We start from the raw sequence: 17,518 nt of genomic DNA on the forward strand, positions 1-17,518 counted from the left end.
ATCTTGCATAAACAAACAGGCCTCGTATATAGTATGTCAGGCGCGCGTTTTTTAGATATACATCCAATGTGCGGATTATACATTTTAAGCATAGTGATTTTAAACTGAAGATGCTGTGTCTAATATCTATTCTAGATAGAAGTTTCATGACAACCAACAAACCAATCACAGCGGGATCATCCCTCCGAGCCATGGGATGTAGAGGTCTTGATTTTTTTATAACATTTTTTTTCGTGACGCCATACTGCAGGATTTCTCCTCACCGCTCCCCAGCTAGTGTTGCCAGGTTTTGCGAGAGAAACAAGTAACCGGGTTTATGAAAACAAGCCCAAAAGAAGCGATTAAGCGACACTTTAAACATACGTACGTTGGCTATTTGAAAATAGCCGATCTACAAGCTCACAACGCGTCGCGATGCCACGCGTTGTGAGCTTGTAGATCGGCTATTTCCAACAACAAAAAACAGTTGAAAAATGTTGAATATTTTTGTATACATTTTAACAACACTGTATGGGGGTCCGACATAAAATATTTTCAAAATGTTTGAGACCCACTGGTTTAAACAACATTAGGAAGCAAAACGAAATAAGCAACCACACTTTAGAAACAAGCCCCAAAAAACTATCTAATTTAAAAGCAACTTTAGAGAAAAACAAGCCCCAAGTCGCTTATAATGGGCGGACATGGCAATACTATCCCCAGCGCTGTCACCGCACTACCACCAGCACAACCACAAGGCCTCATCCCAGACAGCCCACATTCAGGGTCACTGGAAAGGGCGCCGTCTAGCTGGGAGGGCATTGTAACTGCATTTTGGCATAGAGCTCACAAAGCAGACATTCATTCAATCACAACCTCTGTGTATATTTTGTTGTTAGATCTCCAGTTAACCCAGTGGTTTAGTCTGTTCAAAGAGTTTATAGAGAACTGTTCACCACAATACACTTTCATTTTGTTTTATTTTTGGGTCTTTTTCTGCCTTCATTATGGATAGAACAGTGAAGATAGGACAGGAAACGGGGGGAGATAAACGGGGAGAGACACGCAGCAACGTCGGGCTAGGGAATTGAACCCACAGGCATTAGAGCCTACATGTGGGATGAGCCTTAACCACTAGGCCATCGGTACAACACCGCAATACACTTTAAATGAATTTGAATTTCAGTTTTGGAATAATCAATTTACCTTGATTCACCTAAAACAGAATTTCACCCACTTTCACCCAATTCATTACAACAAAGCCGATTCTGATTCTAATAATCAAAAACGAATAAACTACTGATAATAATCCACAAAAGACTCCTTCTGAACATGTGTGCATCATCATTTATTTCAGTTCAAAATCCTAGCTTCCAAAACAGGTATGTGGTTAAAGGAAATAGATTCCTGTACAGTTAAGGTCAGCAAGGTCAAGTTAGGTACAGTGCGCTTTACGAAAGAGAGCCCATCAGTTGAGAGATGTCGGTCATTCTTAAGACCATCCTTTTCTCTTCTCTTCTTTTTCCAATGGTGTGCTCCTATGGTACAACTTGTGTCACCAGTGTGTTCATGCTACATTCTCTCGTTCGGCCTTCTTGCCAAAAAAGATGAGTCCACGAGGCGCTTATGCCTGATTTACACTTAGTTGGGCGCTATTTCATGCACCAAAAATATCACGTCTTCAAGCTCCCAACACAACGCGTGAGCTTGTAGATCTGCTATTTGCGGCGCGCGAGACACAATGCACAACCAAGTATAGCTCAGGCTTTAGGAGGTTCTGGACTTTAGGCCATGCACACACACAAAGTAAATTCACTCTGTCATTAGGGAGAAGAAAACAAACCAAAAAACAACAAACTAGAAATGACCAACCGTACAGGTATCTGCCATACAGCTGCTTGACTTCCCACTGTACTCAAAAAAGAAAGCAGACATTTTAGCCTAATTTATACTTTGTCGTACAACCATGTTGCTCACCAAAAAAAAAGTTTTTTCAACGAGCGATGCGGTCATAAGACAAAAGTATAAATTAACCTTTAGCTAGAGTTCACGTTGAGCTACATCCTCGTTTAGGGTATAATTCTCATTTCAGAGCCTCATGAGTGTTAACACATACATTTGTTGGCTGTATGACTAGGAGCAGCATTATGTGAAGTCCTTTTAAGCTTGTCATTGTCACCGTCTCAATGGCGAGACTCAGCGCAAGCCATTTTTATCAGAACCCCATCCGCAACCCCTTCCCTAAATGTATTCCACTCCCCTTCACATAAATTGGATGTCTCTAACGAAGACAACATACAGTCTTACAAAACAGAGAGAGAAAAAGAATATTATCAGTGAAGCAAATTAATGCACCTTGCTGCTAAAACTGTTAGATGTTGGAAACATTCTTGCAGCATTGTAATGCATTGACTACCTCTCATTAAATATATGTATATATTCAGATATATACACAAAGTCATGAGCAAAAAAACCCATTTAAAAGTCTTAACTTTATTATGTTTTGTTTTTTTGATGATGGTCTGAGACCAAAAAAAAAACGATAAAAGGTGGGTAAAAATCAAAAAAGGTTTCCTTTTTTTTGTCCTGAATAATTTATTTTCTTGGTGGTGGTGATACTGAATTCAGGCAAGTTGGTAACATCCCTTAGTTGATGGTTAACGGGGCAGAACTTGGGGCAGGCCATCATCTACACTAGTCGTCCTCCTCCCTGCTTTTCTCTCATCCACACCTGGATCCTCTCCTTCAGCTCAGGAACTGAAAAGAAAATATATGGTTAAAAAAAGTGACAGCAAGGCTAGAAAGGAAAATATTTCACTTTGATATCTGTGCTGTCTTTGTATTATGTATGGGTTTTGTGCCTTTAACCCTTTAAGACCTATAACGCATCTGTGTCACTTTAGATTTCTTTGGCTATTCAAAAATAGCAGATCTACAAGCTCATAGCGCGGCACCGAGTGCCGCGCTATGAGCTTGTAGATCTGCTATTTGTTTTTATTTTTGTTTTTTATTTGTTTTTTAGACGCGGCCTCAGGTCTTAATGGGTTAAAGCTCTGTTCACATTGGAACATCGGGCAAAGCAAGAAACATTAAAGCTAGAAGCAATAATTAGGTGTGCCCGAGGAAGTATCAGCGTGTGTGCCTGCTTGCTGGTGAACAAACTGACTGTATGGACAGGAGTACATTTTGAAATAAAAAAATTGTGACAAAGGCACATTATACTATTCTACTTGACCTATGCATGTTATTGTATTTGATGAATACATGTAGGAAAAATATTAACATTTCCAATTCACGGGGGGTAATGGGTCTGATTACTGTGGGCTTCTCTGGAGCGCGTATAGAAGAGTCCGTTCGGACCGCAACGCGGGACTGTCAATTATATAAAGCGAGTAAACGACTGTCCGCAGTATCGTTCTATGTTGTGACTTAAGGGGTTTACATAGGACATTGGGAATTGTTTGAGTTGGGAGGGATATTGTGAACACAGTATTGATTGTTTGTTTATTTCTATTATTTCTTAGGGAAAGAGACAGGGACAGAATTAAATCCCAAAGTGTATTTTATTTACCATTTGATTGGTCAACTATTTGTGGATTCTATATGAAAAGCATCAGTTAAAAACCTGCCAATCCCGTTGTTATTTCCTTTTATTTAACGGTTATCCTTTTAAAGTTAAAGGCCGATTGTTACAATTTTAAATAGCAGCTGTAGATGGGAAACTACATGGGAGCATGTTGAGCAGGTGCCGCAGGATGATGGCGCGGGGTCCATAAGGGCTCAACTATAATTTAAGGCCAGGAAGAAAAAGTGTGTCTATAGTAAAGATTTAAAAGCCTCTATGGACTGGTTAGATCTAATATGGAGGGGTAAGCTATTCTGTTTCTTACCCTTCATAACACATCTATCTCAAACAAGCACAAACAATTGTGAAAACCAATGTTGCATGAAGCATCTTGTTTTCTAGGTGTGAGAGTATCATGGTGTGCCGGTTACCTGACTCCAGCATGCTCTCAGTGAGTGGCTGTCTGTTGAAGGGGTCAGTGGGGGAGTTGAGCAGGTGGCGAAGGATGATGGAGCGGTCCATGATGTTCCCAGAGGGCAGTATCACAGGGTCAGTCATCAGGGTGTCCATTAGAGGGTCTATTAGAACAGTCACACACACACACACACATTGTTTTAAAGGCCAAGTTAACCGTCTACCTCCCAATACATACATTTCTTTTTTTCATTAAGACAGATGTTAGGAAAGCTGGGATGGGGACAGCAGAGACGGGCACAAAAGGATTCTAGCTGTTTTTCCACACCATCAGAGTGCAAAAGATATCTTCTTATGCACTTCACTGCAGAGCTGCTACTATTGATTTAGCAATTATAAGACAACATAATATATTATTGTTTTTATGACGAGCTTGCATTTCATATTGCACACCAAATGCACTTCTGTAACTGTCACAGCCACACTTCATTGTCACATCACATACTTTTATAGCCTCCTATAAAAGTGAATACTTTGAACCAAGCTTATTTTGTCTGGTTGATGGACAACCCCAATAGCTCAGATGTGAGGCACAGAGAGAGAGCTTCACGCCGTCATATACAGTATATGCTTACTGCATGACAGCCCAAGAAAAGTCCATCTCCAGCCTGCAAAAATACAGCTCAGATATGTCAAGTATTTTATGTGACAGGTTAACTAGTGCACCTCCCAAAACCCCAGCAAAGGAAATAGCCAATAAAAATCTCATTAAGATAATGAGATTAAAACATGCCCTGTACCGAAATGTCACACGGTTGCTTTGGTGCGACTCGTGTGTTACACGTTTAAAAATAAGACCTGCTATGGGGGAACTTTTAACTCTGTAGAAAGTTGACACTCGTGTGTCTTGTACGGCACACTCCATTCGAGTGTGGTGGGCATGCTAGCATGTCCAGCAATCAAAGGTGGTATGTGGGCCACGTTCCCACCCTAGATTATATTAAGTCTGTGGTTATAGGATATCCTTGCTCTAAGCTGTCTATATGACCTCCATTAGCCACAAATCCATTGCAAAATGGCTGGAATTCTACCACAGTAGAGGTTGCTCTTGTTACTTTCTGTCTGCAACTGATTTGAGATTAGAGCAGATGTCAAGTAACTGACTTGGACATCACTAGGTCAAACGGGTTCAGTCAGTTCCTTTTACTGTCTTAAGCCCATGTAGTAATCACAAGCAGAATGATTGTGCAGTGCGAAGCTCAGTGTTATCAGCTTGCCAGTGGCATAGTGGTGATTTCTTAGCTGGGGGGACGCCATTTCTTTATGACGTCACGTGCAGACGCGTGCACACACACACAAATGCACACAGACATGCTCGACCAGCATTATGAAATATTCCGTTTTAGTTTTGATACATTTTAGTTTAGGTTACTTCTTTTTACTTTTTTCTATTTACAGTTTAGTTTTTATTTAGTTTTAGTCTTTCTAACCTTTTCCAATGAATGCTTTGATTTATAGGACCTAAGAAATAAAAGTAAGATAATAGAATGAATGCTATCAACCTGTGATGGTGGAAAAACAAAAAGCTGGTTTGTTGCAGCTTTGTATCACCGCCAATGTTCTTCGCACCGCTTTTTGCTGGCTTAGTCTCTTGCCAGAGCAAGGCTGCGTAGCGGCGCGAAACTCTAGTTTTAATAATAGGGGAACTTCTTTTAAACATCTCTATTTCCATTTGATCTAGGAGACAGATGGGCAGGGAGAGAAGTGCTTTGTTGAGTCAGACTACAGAAGTGGGCGGTGAATCTGAATAAATCTGAATATATAACTAACAAATACCCAATGATCATTAGGAGGAAATAGAACTGTGGCCCTCCATCTTTAAATACCACAATATATAATGTGTGTTCACCTTTGAACTCATCAGGAGCATCACTGTAGTCCATTTCAGACTGAGAATTCTTGGCAACAATCTCTTCCACCTTATCCGATAGCAGCTTGAATTTTTCGATGGCAATGGTGGACTTGATGCCAGCTTTCCTCATTTTGGAGATTACCTCCTCGAAGAGCTCTCGGCTGTAGGACCGCTGGAGATAAGAAGGAAAAATGACTTTGTCTGAAGCAAGCCTGTGAGACAAGTTGGTTAACATGTCCATCCAAAAATGTGATAATCAACTGTCCCCTTTTTTATTTTAAAAATAAGAAAACATATTCAACACCAGGCTACCCACTTTCCCTTTCAGGAACAAAAATGTTCCCTGATGTATATATCTAAAGGTCACTCAGCCATCATTACAAAAATAATTCAAATCCCTTTTAAGTGAATAAATAGTACTTGGCCAATCAAATTTCAATCTTGCACATTTCAATCTTGCATATTGCCATCAATGCCCACCTGGTCATCTGCGATGGCCTTGGCAAACCGGGCACAGTCAAGCTGTAGGTAGATGTCCGTCAGCTGGTCCAGGAGCTTTTTGGGCTCAAAACCGTATTTTTCAGGGTTCTCCACCTTCAGGTCTCGACACTTGGGCCCACACAGCTGTTGCAGGTTAAAGTTCAGCATGGCTGCTAAACGAGGACCCAGCTCCTAGAAATACATAGTACAAGTACAGTATAATATCGAAAATAGCAAGCCCTGTTATACATTACACCATAACAATATACCATTGTCATACAAGTGTGTATGCACATGTGTAATTATATTTGAATTAATTTACAACGAGCTTTCAACACAGAATTGGCACATTTAGTTTTACAAATGGATAAAAAAGCTCTTGCATTCACCAGGAGTGTATATAGAAGAGCAGATGAATAATACATTAGATGTATACAACAACAATATAAACAGGGTATTCCCTAGTGCAGTGGTTCTCAAACTTTTTCATGCCAAGGACCCCAAATAGACACTTATCAGACCGCGGACCCCGATTTGAAAAGATAAGCCAGGGACCCCCATAATAAAAGATTTTTACGGCTCTCTAGCAGTGATTTCAACCATTTTAATTTCAAGGACCCCCAGTTTGACATGCATTAGGCTACGGACCCCCATTTAATGGCATGTATGTCTCTGGGACCCCAATTCATATTGTAAAATCAATGTTAATTTAACTCTGAGAGTGTACAAATGGAACCAAATGGACCAGTTAGGGTCCATTTGGTTCCATTTGTACACTCTCAGAGTTACAGACCCATAAGGGTCCATTAGGTCCCTGTCCATCATTTAGCTGGGGACCCCTGGGGGTTCTCGGACCCCACTTTGAGAACCAATGCCCTAGTGTGTGCAACATGTCTGTGTGTACTACTACCAATACTAATACTTACGGGCCTGAGGAAGGGTTTCTGGACCTGCTTGGTGAGGATGTGGAACATGTCTACTGTCTCTGTGGCCAGGGCCAGGTAGGAGCGAGACACCCGCTCGTCCTGAGTTAGCTGGGACTGACGACTCTGCTGCTGCTCCTGGGGAAGGGATGACGAGAACCACGTTTGTCCTAAATCCATTCAAAGCTTGACTGAGGCTAGGCATGCAAGTAGCTAACCACATTAACTGTAATGTCCCTGGTTGTGTTGAAAGTTGTTCCCAGTTCCCACTCTCTACCCCAAGCTTCTGGTCTCCCTCTAAACCGTATCTAAATGAAGCAACAACAAGAAAATGACAACAAAATAATAAAAAAGCTTGACTGAGGTTATTAATAAATACAATCCCAGGTGGCAATCATGATAACCTACGAATTTGAAATAAGGTAACCTTCATTATCCACTTCAGGTCCGTCCTATTAGTCTATTGTTCATTAGTTTGAGGTGAGATGTTGATTGTTTTGTCACTCCAGTTTCAGCCAAACTTGACTTAAGTTATGTTATCATTTTCTAGATAACTAAGCCAGAGGCACCTCTGTACCTGATGTAACTTACCTCACTAATAATCTTATCTTACTACTATATAATTGACAAAAGCTCCGAAGTTCGGCAGCGATTCGCAAGCACAGGATCACTCCACATGCCTCCAAGACCCGTCACAGACTGTTGATCAGAGCTATGGCTATGTTTTAGGCATCTTACCCCACCTCGATCAGTGATCGGACTCTCGGTTTGATTGATTCTCTGATTCGCCTATCAGACCCTCAGCCTGATCTGGCAGGTTGCCATAGCAACGAGATACAGGAAGTCTGACCTCTTTATCACATGACCGAGGTTGGGAGGATGTGACTAGAGGTTAGGGCCGCAAAGCAAGGAGGAGAGGAGGAGGAGAGGCCAGACTTTGTATGACGTGTGTGCAGAGCTATAATTAGGCCAGGTCGAAAGTTTACATTGAGGGTAATGAGGGAACAACTGACAATATTGTTTACACTGAACTATTTTAATTAACTTTGAGCCAAGAGGAGGAAATTGACTATTTAGAAGGGATGACAAAGGAAATGTTCGAAGACTATGATAAATTATAGCGCTGCAATACTGTCTTGACTTTGAGCCTCGCAAATTCCAGGCAGGTAGAAAGAGAAGAATTGGAACAATATAAGGTTGGGTGGGGCCTAAATGTGAGGGCCGCGAACTCGCGAAGCATCTCCTCACACTAGGCTTTGGCGTTTTGGGTCTCTTGACCTGTATTTGTTGAACTAGAAGTGAGGGCCGCAAAGCGGCCCTGACATCTAGTTAATCGTATTTGGTGCCCAGATAAACACATTGGCGCAGCGACACAAACGTGATGCAAAGCTCAGCCAATCAGTTAAGCCGACGGCTCGGGTTGGCCAATCAGGGAAACTGGTGCCCACACCCCTCCCAAACACCCATTCGGTGCTTCCTCCGCAGACCCCAACAGACAGATAAAGATATTCGTTGTTTTTCGGTTCTTGGAAACCGTTGGTCCGATCGAATTGCCACTCTGCACCAGGGTCATATGGGACACACGCGTCAAGTTTGAGGCCGTTCGGTCGGACAGTGCACGAGTTATGCCCGGGAAAGACAGACACACAGGTTTTGTGAATTAATAGAGAATATTCTAACCCTGGGCAGCTGATCCCACTGCTCCTTGTTTTTCATTTCCTCCTGGATCTCATGGATGCGTTTCAAGGACTCCAAGCTCTCGTCTAACAGGAAAGTGGTGTCATTGATCAACATGTTGATGTAGCGGACAAACTGTTTCCCAGAACTATGAGAAGGGGAGAGCACAATAAAGAGGATGTCATAAATTGTCAGGTCACATTAGGTCACAGTAATGATGCCATTCCCTCTAATGGATTAATTAAATATTTTCTTGACAAGAGTTGCAAGGAGGAGAAATTAACTAATTAAATCATTTTTTAAGTAATTTTTTAAGTATCATCTCTATCGGCATTGGTTCAGAGTCAAACGGTGTGATCCAAACTTAACTAATTCTGTGATATAATATTGCAACTGTCAGTGAATTATGGACAGTGACTGGTTGACTCCAACACACACTAATTTGTCTACACAAACGATAATGTAGCAAACTCACTTGAACTCTTCCAAGAAAGTGCCGTGGTGGCCGATGTTCTGCCAAAGACTCTTGAAGATGGTGCTGATGTGATAGCGAATGGTGAACTTGTCATAAAACTCACTGGTGGCGCCAGTATGTTCCACATCTGAATAGAGTAGACAAGAGTCAGTTTTGTGACACAACTACTACCCAAAGTAACACTGCAGCGTATTAGAACCATTTAGTATAAGTAGCGGTGTTGGGCAAGTTACTTAAAAATTGTAATAGTTATAGTTACTGCTTTCAAAAACTAACTATGTTCCTGCATTATAAAGGTTATTAGTTAATAGGGAAAGACAACTTTGTATTATTCCTATATGGTGCTGCAAAGGTTAGAGACTAGATCGCCGTAGGACACATGAATCATCTAACGTTGTCGGCTATTTTCACAAAGAAAAGAGCCCCAGTAACTGTAACTGCTTCATTGAATTTGGAAAGTAATTAGTTACACTACTAGTTACCAGAAAAAGTAGTGGAATAACAGTAATCCATTACTTAGCAATGTGTTACTCCCAACACCGATAAGGAGTGAATCTTTTCCTGAGAGAATTTGTTGCTTTTATATTGGACTATATGTATATCTCATCCTATCATTTCTTACATCCACAACATGAACTGTGCCTTTAATTTGTTAGAACCTCACCAGTATAGAACTTCATGAGAGCGGGTACCAGTTGCTTGACAGATAGCGGGTGGTTCTCCATCATCTCAGAGAACCGCTGGGTTCGCGGCTGTACAGCTGGATTAGTGACAAACAGCACCTCCACCAGCTTGGCAATAAGGTAGGGGTTCCTGATGTAGTTCTGGCTGCAGATGAACACCACCAGGAAGGTCACAATGTCCTGCACGCATGGCTCATAAAGGACCTGTGGGGAATACCTGGGGGAGAGGAAGTGGAGGAGGAAGGAGACAGGGGCAATACAGAAAGTGAGAACAGCTTGTCAAATTATTCACACTTTTGATTGAGGTTAAGTTATCTGATCCCTTAGGAAAAAAATATTAAAATGTTTGGGGATGTAATTTCTGACACTGTACTTCTTGAAGGTTAACCACTTAAACCCTTGATTCTTGAAACGGACCTAAGTTACAATTGTACCTCTTTTTTCCGTCTACACCAAATCTCTAGATCTGCTATTTATGGCTAATGTTCCCCCCAAAATATAGATGCTGGGGTTCAAGCGATTAAGGCCAGCGTAATTACGCTTTTTCTTGCCATCAACATAGCCTATGAAAAGCCCAAGGCAGAAATTAGTTTGAGATAAGAACCATGAACTCACTGGACAACAAAAAGCAGGAATTCGGCTACGTCTTCAATGTAGAACTCGGGCAGAGCAGCAAAGCTTTTAGGAATCTCTGGGTTCAGTGGCAGGGTAATGCTGTGCAAAAGACAGGAAAATACAAACAAGTGGTTAAGGTGCATGCCACATAGGCTCTGACGCCTGACAACGAGTGCCAAGTTTGATTCCCGGCTCGGTGGACCTGCTTGCTGCATGTCACGTGACTCTCTCTACCCGTTTCCTCCCTCTCTACAATTAAAATTATCAATAAAGGCAAGAAAAGCCATAAAAAAACATGTTATTCTCATTTGTTGTTGATCTGCAATGAAAGCAAAACAATATTACAGACACATTAAAAAGGACAAAATGTAAATTTGGTTTAAATTATTTCCCCCTTGTGAAAAGACCATATCGCTTTCTCATAACATTGCGGCAACAGTCTGGCAGTGTGACTCACAGTGGGTAGGCAGGGTCCACCATGCGTAGAATGAGCTGAATGACCGTGCTGTAGAACTGCAGACATCTGCGGAGCAGGTTCTCGTCCAGAAGCCCGGCGTCAGCACAGGCTTTGGCCCGCACCAGTTTCTGAAAGAACAAAGTCACACGTCATTAGCACAGCACTTCGCTGAAGAAATAAATAAAAATGCTCCATCTCGGCATCTTAAGTAAACGTACATAACATAATACAAATAAATATATTCTCTCCTTCAGCTTCCAAATTGAAGCAGGCTCCATGTAAACTGCCGGGAAGCTTATTGAGCAATGTTGAACGTCCGATACCGGGGCATAGCGAGACCATCAGCTTGGATGAGCAGCTCTGCTCGTCCAAGATCCCTGCTTGCCCAGAAAAAGCGCTCTGACCAGCGTTTTCTAAAAGCGCCCGCTATGTGGTCACCTTTTGCTCATTTCTCATACAGTTTAATGCAAAAAAGCTGGTCACGGTGCCTGTTTTTTATTTTATAGATGACTAGTGTGAATGTATCCTAACAAAAGGAGAGATAAGGGAGGTGTAGAAGAACACCAGGTGAGACCAACCTTGAGCTGGGTTTTGCATCTCTTCAGCATTTCTCTGTGTCGACTGGCTAGCGGCGAGTCTTTCCATTGGCTCTCGCTATTCTTAAGCTCCTCCACAGTTCTAACATAAGAAAAACATCAGCGTTAATACACACCTACACCATGTTATGACAATCTGTACGTTTATGACAATCTGAAAGAGTGTGTGTGTGTGTGTACCTGTTGAGTTCACGGATAGCCCGCAGCCTGCGGATATAGCGCCTGCAGCCTGGCAGGATGGACAGGTGGTGTGAGTGTAGCGTAAGGAAGAAACACTCTGTTGGGAACTTGGGTTCTGAGAACTTGTTAGGGTCTACATCTGTAAAAAAAAAAAAAAAAAACATGAAATTCATACATGAAACAATTAATACAATGTAGTTGTGTACTCAAAATGAATAACAGATGAGTAAACCAAACAGAAGTAGACCAATGCCATTAGGTTTACTGTTAAAACATTTTTTTGTGATGCAGCTGTAGTAATTTTTAGCTACATATCTTTCCACTATAACCATGCACATCTTGCACAAGCTTAAGGTAGCTCTCCACCGCACCGCTGTCGGTGGTGATAAGTGTTGGCGTTTGGGGAGTCACCAACGCACAGCATTGAAAGCCATGCTCATAGAGTACATGTCAGCTTGTCAGTGCGTTGGTTTTGAAAAGGTCACTTTAATGTACATGTGCCAAATCAAATCTTTTAACAATGCATCGTGGCTCTATGTGGAGCGTTGCTGTTGCTTGCTTTTTTAAATTGGTGTCTGTTTCTGCAGAGCGTATGCTAAACTTCTGCAGAACTCATCATTAATGTCCGTTTTTGAACAAGTGAGCAATCACAAAGAGAAGGGGCGGACGAATATTTCAGTTGAATCTGAAATAGTCGATGAGGCTGAGGTTTAATGCAGCCTACAATGCAGGTATTTGTATCTATCTATAATAAAGTAGAATCACTGTCTTTTTTTTATATTAGTTAAATATTGCATTTCATGAGTACATTGGAATTGGCAATGCCCCCCCCCCCCCATTTGCCAAATATATACCAAACTGAAGCTCAAAAAGTGATTTGAGCAGTATTGAAAGTTATTTTCTTTTCACTGTTACACCTCTGTTAAATATGTGCATGTTTTATCATTTTAAAGACAACCATCAAGCTTCCAGATAGGGATGCCACCGAATATTCGAATTTTCGAATATTCGTTACAGTCTCCATAATCGAAAATTATTTTTAAAATTCGATTTTAATTATATATATTTTTTATTATTTTTTAAGATTTTTTTTTTTTTTTTTTACTTTTTTTTTTTTTACTTTTTACTTTTGTATGCCTTAATTTCAATCAAAATATATGCTAATACTAATAATAGTAATATTATAGTCTTAATAATTGTAAATGGCCACAGTTTCAGAGCGTTTCACTGTTTCAGCCCAGCCCAAACATGAACTCTGCAGCCGCACTGAGGCCCCTGCTGGAAAGCATCCCAGCCCAAACATTAACGTAACTAATAATTGGGCCGCGCAACCCGGAAATGACCGTAATAATGCTAAAATAGGAGCGGAAAAAAAAAAAAAAAAAAAAAAAAACCCTTTTTTTTTTTTTGAAAAATATTTTTCAAAAAACGGCGCTGTCGAATAATCGAAAAATATTCGCCAGGGCTGTCCGAATTTCGAATTGGCTGAAGGTCAGATTGTGGCATCCCTACTTCCAGATTAAGCAGAATGACTGATTGAGATAATCACTGGGGGACAATTTATTTGATGTAAAATTGGATCAATACTTAAATCATGCTCAGATCCAACATGTTAATGAATAATATTGGTAAATGATAAGCAATCAAAATGGCTCCAGTGCATCAAAACAAATTACATTTCAGACCTTCAAAATGGCAATTGTTTGTCTACCATGATGCAACTATACCAACTATGCTTGCTGTTACATATACAAACATTAAACAAACTTGGATCAGATCAAAAATAAAATAAGCATTGTTTATCGGGCTCTAATGACAATAAATTGCATTGGATGTGATCATTGTATAATGTCCATCAACTTACGTAGCTCAGCTAACCAGCTCTTGAGTTCCTCCATGGTGGCCTTTAGGCGGGTCTCCTCAGAGCTGACCTGAAGACGACAGCGTGGGTGGAATATGTAGTATGGGTCCACCGTCTCCAGTTTGATCTTCATGCTCAGCTGTTGCAGCACGGACAGGAAGTTCAGCATAAAGCCATCTGTCGATACTAGCTTATCGTCAGTCTGGGGGGAAAGAGGAGGAATAAAGAAGAGGGTAGCTATAACCGAACATGCAGTGTTACTTTGTGTTGGAAACAAAAGGACAAAGGAGAACCTAAACAATAAAATGGATCCCTACTCATCAAACCCCTAATGGAGGAGAGAGGGAGGACTTAATGTTCAGGACTTTGTATTGTTTAAATTCTATACCAATGTTGATTTGAAACATGTTTGAATACACAATCTAAAAGTTATCTAACCCTAACCACCAATGAGTACCAATTATGCACAATTATCTATTAGAATATATTTACAATACACCCAAGCAGTACAATTCCAAAGGCATGCAGAGTGAATACCATTAAGACTTTTTGCTTCTTACCTGCAACTGGGCTTTCTTCACATTACAGTTGACTAGAGCTGCCATGTAATTAAGAGCCAATTCACGTGTTTCTCCATTGAGCAAAATGTTGTGAAGGATTTTAAACAGGTCACCCTGATGAAGAACATATTAGATTTAGGCACATGAAATGATGCCATCACTGGTTTAAGTGAAAGCCTTAAAATAGGATGCAAACAGTAGGAACCTACCCTAGCTGCCTCCAGATAGTGTTGCAGGGATTGACTGACTACTCGAGTGTTCTCAATAGTGATGGCTGGGCCTGAGAAGTACTTATCTCCCACTTTGGTCTGAAAATTAAAACACCACCATAAAAACATTACACATTAATACTGTATACTTGCATACTACAAATTATATTAGAAAAAATACTTGTACTTGAACAAGTTCAGAACAGCAAGTTAGAGAAAAGACAAAGAAAACATGCATGATTACATCTCGCTTGTTCTTCATTCTTCAAGTTTTTCATAGACAATTTTTGCCAGCGGTATTCCCTTGAATATTGCTAGGGAATAATTAGTCTCACATGGACAAACAATCAGCGATCTCCACCCACCTACCAATAGATCTGGTGGTGACATCTAAACTCAATGTCTTGGCTAGCAAACCTTTGCTGAAAACGCTAAACCCACTGCTTTGAAAACAAATCATTACCACCTTCCCAATATGAAGGACCCCACCCCCCTGCATTGGTTCTGCATGTTATTTGTTATATCATCTAGCTACTAGAGTTCTCAAATTGCCCGAACCCGACCATGGCCGACTCGGGCTGCGTTTATTATCATTTTATTTATTTAATTAATAGTATCAGATCTAAAGACTATATAAGAAACTTTTTATGTTTTTGTCGCATTCCTAAGCCAATAATTTGATGACCTGCAAAGTCTCCGTTAGGAGATCGTCTCCTACGGAGTCTCCTATTGACCGATGACGCGGTCATCAAATTATTGGCTCAGGAATAAAAAATAAATAAAAAATCACCATGAATTCAAGGCTTATGGGGTGTGTAATTGATTGATTGAATTTTTTGCTTAGCCTAGTCGGTGATGACTGGTGAGCCTTAATATCATGTCCATTCATGGATGTTTGATTTATGTGTATGTGTGCACGCATTCGTGCGTGTGTCCACTACACAGAGTCACGGCGGTTCTCACAAATAAAGTATTCACTACTAGAAGTTGATTCGTTGCGACCATGTCACGTCTCTTTCGCTCGCTCTCTTTTTCTCTCTTGCATGCGGAGTGCATTATGTGACAGACTCTCTCATATCCCGTTACCCGTACAGTGTATTTAGTTGAGCCGGCACACGCAGCCATTTTTGGCATTAACTCTTTTTTTTTTTGGCTATCGGGCCGGTCTTGGGTCTAAAATTACAGTAATTGTTCGGGCCGGCCCAGTTCGGGCATTCATTTTCAGTCCAGTTTCGAACTCGACTAGCTACACGAGACTAGGCAATACTTATGTTCAAGGTACTGTCATTTTTGCTGTTAATATATCATATTTTGATTTTCTCTATTATTTTATGGACTAGCCAGTCTGTCCAATCACTGTGTGACTCACATCATCCTCTGCAAAGACAGACAGGCTGAAGTAGGCTCCAAGGTAAGACAGTCTCTGGATTTCTCTACCACAACCAGGGCTCAAAGACTTGGGACACCACAGGGGCAGTGATGTCATCTACACAAATACAAAGACAGAGAGAGAGAGAGAATTTAGTTTCAGTTTCAATGGCTACTTTTATACTACGTTGCTTGACACTTTTTGCTCAACAAAAACTTCACCTGCAGCAGGCAATATGTGTTCATCAACAGCCAAGGTTCTGTTAAGTGTACTTGAGCAAGACCAAATTGCTTTCACAATGCAACCTGGTCTCAGTGTCTTCTAAAATCTACATAAACAGTTCAGACATCATGCATTTTAACCCAGTGATTGACATTTCTTTCCAAACTAAGTGAGCTTAAATGTAACTTCAAACCAATGATAATATATTTGATTTGTAAAATTGCAGTAAGGCTAAACATAAGCCCAGTCATTATTCTTCCACAAAAGGAACTTTGTCATGTCATTCTTCTTAACACCAGCCACGAGAAAGTGCCATAAATAAACTATGCAGGGTGCATTCCTCTGTGGTTTGGTCAAGTGGGACAGGTCGTATCTAGTACAACAATTCAGATAAGGCATTGCTGTGGTTATTCTGCAAGGACTACCAAACATGAGCTTAATCTGAAATGTCCAATGTATTTTGAGCAAACTGCACTGTTGACTGGTGCCCATTTAACAGTTTATCCAGACCTGAACAGCTTGTTTTGGAAGTGTGTACTCAATGCTGTGCCGTTTCCAGAACACATAGTTATCACCATTTAGACTGAGCCATCCTGCAGCACACTCACCAAATAGCATATGGGGTGAGTCTTTCCAAACTTGATTTCACAGAGCTCAGCTAATGCCTGAGGAAGCAGAACAACAAATGTTACAAACAAATCTTCACTGGAAACTTTTCTCTAAAACAGGAAGGTCTCAATTTTGTCTCACAAGTAAATTTGACATTGTACAACTTTATTTGCTTTCACCAACACATCCTTGGGTTGACAAAGTCTTGAATTTTGAGCCGAGATCAATTTAATTCTGTGGCAGTCCAAAATCTAATTTGAACTAGTACTAACTGGAAAATCTCACAATTTGTTACAGCGATGCATTGTGAGCTTGTAGATCTGCTTTTTCCAGCATGGAACACCATCGCACAACAAAGTATAAATAAGGCTTTAGCTACATTAATTTCAAGATGCACTCAATATTTCCATCCCTGCATTCAGCACTGTGACCACTATTATGATTGGAGTTTAGCGCATGGTTTACTTATAAGCTCATCAAATTAGCAAGAGATGTATATATACAGTCAGCCGAGAGAAGGAGATATGTGTGGGGCCAATCCACTATACATAGGAGAGAATGCCTTCTCTCTGATGGGTGGAGAAATAAAGAGACTGATGTTTCTACAGACAGATATATAATAGAAATGGGGGCGGGATGTTTCCACAGACCGATATATACTAGAAATGGGGGCGGGAAATAATATGTATATAAAATGAAAAATAAATAAAATTGTAACCCAAATTAAATAGG

The 17,518-nt window shown here is 40.7% G+C and overlaps 1 protein-coding gene across 2 annotated transcripts in view; it reads right to left on the bottom strand.

Annotated features, from left to right (window-relative positions):
- Positions 1–1,303: 1,303 nt before the first annotated feature.
- ube4b (ubiquitination factor E4B, UFD2 homolog) overlaps positions 1,304–17,518 on the bottom strand; it is a 28,697-nt gene continuing 12,482 nt past the window's right edge. For both annotated transcript variants that reach the window (XM_084070250.1, XM_084070249.1), the window contains 17 exons: positions 16,786–16,842; positions 15,956–16,072; positions 14,587–14,685; positions 14,378–14,491; positions 13,821–14,019; positions 11,957–12,095; positions 11,759–11,858; positions 11,181–11,308; positions 10,724–10,822; positions 10,090–10,325; positions 9,426–9,552; positions 8,954–9,098; positions 7,277–7,411; positions 6,351–6,542; positions 5,868–6,042; positions 3,976–4,122; positions 1,304–2,736 (listed from right to left, as the gene is read on the bottom strand). In XM_084070250.1, coding sequence (XP_083926376.1) covers positions 2,669–2,736; positions 3,976–4,122; positions 5,868–6,042; positions 6,351–6,542; positions 7,277–7,411; positions 8,954–9,098; positions 9,426–9,552; positions 10,090–10,325; positions 10,724–10,822; positions 11,181–11,308; positions 11,759–11,858; positions 11,957–12,095; positions 13,821–14,019; positions 14,378–14,491; positions 14,587–14,685; positions 15,956–16,072; positions 16,786–16,842 — 2,277 coding nt within the window. In that variant the 3' untranslated portion in view covers positions 1,304–2,668. The remainder of the gene's footprint in view (positions 2,737–3,975; positions 4,123–5,867; positions 6,043–6,350; positions 6,543–7,276; positions 7,412–8,953; positions 9,099–9,425; positions 9,553–10,089; positions 10,326–10,723; positions 10,823–11,180; positions 11,309–11,758; positions 11,859–11,956; positions 12,096–13,820; positions 14,020–14,377; positions 14,492–14,586; positions 14,686–15,955; positions 16,073–16,785; positions 16,843–17,518) is intronic.

Source organism: Gymnoscopelus microlampas (genome assembly GCF_963454915.1).
Source record: "Gymnoscopelus microlampas genome assembly, chromosome: 10".
NCBI classification, from domain to species: Eukaryota; Metazoa; Chordata; class Actinopteri; order Myctophiformes; family Myctophidae; genus Gymnoscopelus; species Gymnoscopelus microlampas.